The 5,135-nt window shown below is 31.7% G+C and overlaps 1 protein-coding gene across 3 annotated transcripts in view; it reads right to left on the reverse strand.

Moving 5' to 3' along the window:
• LOC116841240 overlaps window positions 1-5,135 on the reverse strand; it is a 5,640-nt gene continuing 505 nt past the window's right edge. Inside the window, exons 1-7 of one of the 3 annotated variants that reach the window (XM_032808936.1) lie at window positions 4,708-4,859; window positions 3,681-3,944; window positions 2,699-2,972; window positions 2,146-2,399; window positions 1,594-2,001; window positions 446-645; window positions 1-366 (exon numbers count right to left, since the gene is read on the reverse strand). In XM_032808936.1, the coding sequence (XP_032664827.1) occupies window positions 282-366; window positions 446-645; window positions 1,594-2,001; window positions 2,146-2,399; window positions 2,699-2,972; window positions 3,681-3,944; window positions 4,708-4,710 (1,488 nt within the window). In that variant the 5' untranslated portion in view covers window positions 4,711-4,859 and the 3' untranslated portion in view covers window positions 1-281. Of the gene's footprint in view, window positions 367-445; window positions 646-1,593; window positions 2,002-2,145; window positions 2,400-2,698; window positions 2,973-3,680; window positions 3,945-4,707; window positions 4,860-5,135 lie in introns of those variants that run through there. The other 2 variants (XM_032808937.1, XM_032808935.1) reach the window with 2 other exon arrangements.

Genomic DNA, 5,135 nt, shown 5'->3' on the forward strand with positions numbered 1-5,135 from the left:
TTATACTTTTATTTAAAGTTTTATTGTAAAATCGTAAACAAGTACGCCACTTATTGGACGCGTCTCTAGAAACGTAAAAGAGAACAGTATAGAATTTCCATAATCTTCGATGAAAGACTAGATGCGACGATGTCGCCGGTCTCGAAATTCGGACAGCGCATCTTCGATATTGTCCACGTATGCCTCGGTTGTCGTAATCGCTAGTAATTCAATTCTCGTGTACTGTACTGACCCTTGTGTATGACATTCGTCAATCGTCACGCCGCTTGCGGCGGTCTTAGTTACTCGGATTTGCGCTTCTTGAGCGCAAAATTCACTTTCGACGGGAGAAAACCCCCCTCCAATTTGATCGGCCTTTCTCTGTACCTGCAATAATAGTTATGGCAGGTAAGTATAGTACTGAGACGTCTTTAAATACGCCTCGTCGCTCTACTCATTACTATACCTGGCACTATCCTGGGACGCGATGATTTTGCTCGGAATATACGTATCAAGAAGTGACTTGGGTTCCGAGGGCAAGGAATCTTTCACTTGTAAGGATTCCTCATTTTCATAGGGAACGGGCTCCAGTTGCGTAATACCGGATTTGAAATCCTGTGGTGGCAACTGTGGCGGTACGAAGTGAGTTTTGGGCTCATCGGGCACCTATTTAGAACAAATGTTGTATTCTAATTTTTGTGTCGTATTAACCTTAAATATAAAAAAATTAAATTCTAAATATAGGTAAATTTTACCCAAAATATTTTTATTTGCTCATTTTTATTCACTTCCAAAAAAATAATCGAAAATCAATATCTTTTTTAATCAGTGTAAGGAGCATCGGAAAATATGAATCGATTAATATTTTTGCGATTCAGTACAATTGAAAAAAGTTATAATAAAAAAAAATATATATGTGTATGTGTGTGTGTGTGTGTAAATGAAAGAAAGAAAGAGAGAAAGAAAAAGAAAGAAAGTCATAAGATATCATAAATGCATTTAACGTAATTTGATACAATTTCTGTATGATGTTTTAAACTTTCTACACTTTAAGACGTAATATATATGTTCTAAAGAAATGGATAATACAGAGAGCTATTAAAAGAAGAGTGCATAATCTTTATCTCATCACTTTTAAACTGAGTTAAGAAGATTATTTCTTTTTTAATTAATTTTAATTCGAGATATGTTTAATTATTTTATAAGAATCAGTGTACCATTATTCGCAAATAAAAACGAAACATTGCGTGTGAAAAATACATGCCATTCACGGCGTACGATATCGTGCAGTGAAGGAGCTAATTAAACTGTGTTAATTAGTCCGCTAACGATGTCGCACGTAATTATAATCCCGTGGACTAAAGCGTGAGTTATGTAAAACTATTATTTCCACTACAACTCGATGTTCCTAATAAATGCAACGTGATCACGTCAATTATAGGTCATGCTGCTAAAACGAAATGTCGACTGTGTAAAAATTTGTTCTTATCTAATTTATTTTTCTTATCTAATTTATTATCTAATTTATTTATTACCGCTGGAGTGAAATGTCGATTATGGAAAAATTCCCTCTGATCTAATTTACTTCGTTCAATGTCTATCTATCGTACAAACCTTGATATAGTCCTGTGGAAGTTCTTGTGGAAGTTCTTGGCTGACTTGTTCCTGCAGTACCTCTTTCGGCGCTTCATGTCCGATCGTCGGTGTAATGTACACTTGTTGCTGAGTTTGATATTGATTTACTTGACCACGAAGAGAATTTTCCTGAATGTACGCTGGTATGCGAGCGTAGAGATCACTGTAAGCGGCGGCGGGATCGCTATAAATTGCGCCGGGCTGCGTGTAAATTAATTGCTGCACGTATTGCGGCTGCGGGGGCGCGACGTAAGCTTGCGTGTACAACAATTTTTTTCCCTGAGCTAGCGGCTGCTGTGGTTGAACGTACAAGGGTAACACCGGCAAGGGAGACGAATTTAACTTTTTCGATGTGACTGGAAGTGTATAAGCCGATCCTTTCGTCACCTGAGACATTTATGATTATGTTATAAATAAGTTGTTCATATTAATATAGATATTTATGTAATAAGTATTATAGTTATTTGTTATTTGTATAAAGACAGAGTAAGAATTAGGAAAACTGCGCTTTCATTAGAAACACAGATTTACCTTGGACGTAAACGTTGCTGGTACGACCGTAGGATATGGATAGGGATAAGGCGTTTTGACAGGAGAAACCAATGGCTTCTGATTGTATACGGGGGTGTACACGGGGAAGGGAATTTGTGAAACCCCATTGTTCGGTAACTGATGTAACGAAGGTTGAATCGGTCCGGCACCTTTCGTACCCAAAACGGAATTAATATTTACATAAGGATAGTAAGAAAGTAGTTGTGTCGCTGGAATGTCGAGATAAACAGGTCCTGCAAACGAGAAAGTGGATTTAATATTCACGTCCGTATTTTCAATAATTAGCATAATTATATCAACATTCCACTTTCTTTAGAAAATTAAAGAGTTCTTAAGATTAACAGAAATTTCTCTCTGAATGTTAAATAATACATTAAATAATGTTTTTCAATTTCTCTTTCTTTATAGAATAATTTCATTATTTCGGAAATAAAAGTATTTATAACGTCATTTATCACAAAAAAAAAATAATATAACGAGAGTTGTAAGTTAAAATTGATAATAATTCGATAATTTTTTCTTATTATATTACCTTTGTTAACGGGTTTTATATACTTTTCCGTGACTGCTTTTTGTTGAACACTCTGGATGTGATTGCCTACTACTACTTCCGGTTGATAATTCAATTTTTGAGATTCAAAGGCGTTTGGTAAAACGTTTTTCGTCGGTACTTCCACTTGCTGTTGATATCCGTTATAATATTGTATTGGAGGAATATTTTGCGGCAGAATTTGGTTTTGCTGCTGATATTGTGCTTCGTGTACAGCGTATTGATTGGGTTGAATGTATTGTTCAGATGGCACCTGCTAACGACGACAAAACAAGGAATTATTAAACCCAGATAGTATAAAGCGTTTCAAAATCATTCTGTATGAGTTCAAAATCCTGGAGAATGCTCTACGATATCCTAAGTAAAATAAAATAATTCCAGAACGTCCTGTACTATTTGAGAAACTATTCAATATAAATTATGTGATCAGATGTAATATGAAATATAATATATACATACATACATATATACATATATATATATATATATATATATATATATATATATATATATATATATAACGATTTATAAGTAACAAATATACTAAATATATTAAATAAGCAGATAAAAATAAATACATATATACATATGTGTAATTAATATATATACACTGTATATACATTAAAATATCAAAGAAATAAAAAACATTTATTCGGCGGATAATAAAAACATATTTGCTTATACTAATAGAAAATATTTTTTAAATAAGAAGATATACACTTTATTAAAACTTTAGTTTTTCTTGCGAATAATACTTTATCCTATATATTTATGTGAAAGAATTTATATTTAAATAACTATGTTATTAATACACATTAAATTAATATTTTTTACTTTTTTTCTTCTTTGAGAGAATATTTCACATTTTATATCCCTGTTAATTGTTTAATGCAAATTTTACAATAATGAGAAAATAAACAGAAATAATTGAAATTTTTACATGTATCAATATGTAATATCTTACATTATATTTTGCATCCTGGAATTGTTGAGAAGAGATGTATGCTCCCCCGTCGGGATGGCCACCGAAAGTATTATATTGGTTCGGTATTTGATACTGCTGCTGATTAACATTAGGTTTAACGGAGTACTTTGTTTCATCAGTCTGGATGTTCTCGGTTTTGGCCTTTCCCTCCGCCCTCAGATTATCCCTCTCTATATCTTCTAAATTAATTTTCTTCTCGGCACAAGCAGCCGTTACCAGCAAACCCAATATTAAATAGACATTCTGTAATCGACACAGAAAGTTCAAATTGCCATCAATCATGACATTACACCCTTCTCTCTTCCTTTTATTAATTAAACCTCCTCCTATTTTTTTCATTTAACTGCGCATGAACTGATAATGCATAATTTTATAACTGCAGAATTGTACAAATAATATCGTTATTTGATATATTAAAAGAAGAAGATAATTATTTTCTCGATACATGCATATATAAGCAAAGGAAATATACCATTCTATCAAAAAGTTTAAATATAAATATAAAAAGCTTCAATAGTTCGATAAAAATTGTGAAATTATTGATTGCATAGAAAGTTTTTTTTTATCATTTATATATGCAGTTATGAAAGAAATGTATTAGTAAATTATCAATCTACATGCATAAAAATATAATACAATCGCAATATTAATACTGATAAAATCGTGAAAATATATTTATGCTTTTATTTATATTTGTGAATAATCATATATCACATATATGCATGTTTTCTTTCACTTTAATTGTTGTTGCTCTGCTTTATTATAAAAAAGTTTTTTTAACTATTTTTCATAAAAAAATTTCATTTATTATAAAAAATATAATTATTTATAATAGTATATTATTATAGGATGAATATTTATATGTATATAAATAGAAATAATATATAACGAAAAATGAAATATAAAGGTTTGAATACAATGTGCAATAACAATCGCTTATATTCGTACGCGGGACAATCGACAATCCCAAATTATTAATAATTTATTAATTACGTTATACGTTCACCATTGTTATTTCCGGTAAAAATATATTTACACCGGGTACACTTTCACTGCACGCGAAGTTCTGGGTCAAACATCCGGCATGGACCACTCTTATATAGACTGCGATCGTTCCGTCTCGGATGGGGCGAGCCACTCCCTCAAACAAGTGTATCACCGCACGCACACGGGGTCTTTCTCTTTCTTTTTTTATTGCTCTTTAATGAATTTTCACTCAGATTTTACAACATGCCACGTGTCACGAAAGAGTCACGCACAAACGCGGAAGGATTGTAAGTTGGCACAATTTTTTACAAGCTACTGAACAAAAATATCTGCTTTATTTTTCAAGAAAAATCAGCTCACACAATATTTTTGTAAGAATTTCGTGAATTTATTATAATCTTCTAAATTTTTTTATAATATTAATTATATATATATATATATATATAT

This window comes from Odontomachus brunneus, unplaced genomic scaffold (assembly GCF_010583005.1).
Source record: "Odontomachus brunneus isolate Ranch 3 - 2012 unplaced genomic scaffold, Obru_v1 Obru_scaffold_014, whole genome shotgun sequence".
In the NCBI taxonomy this organism is placed as follows: Eukaryota; Metazoa; Arthropoda; class Insecta; order Hymenoptera; family Formicidae; genus Odontomachus; species Odontomachus brunneus.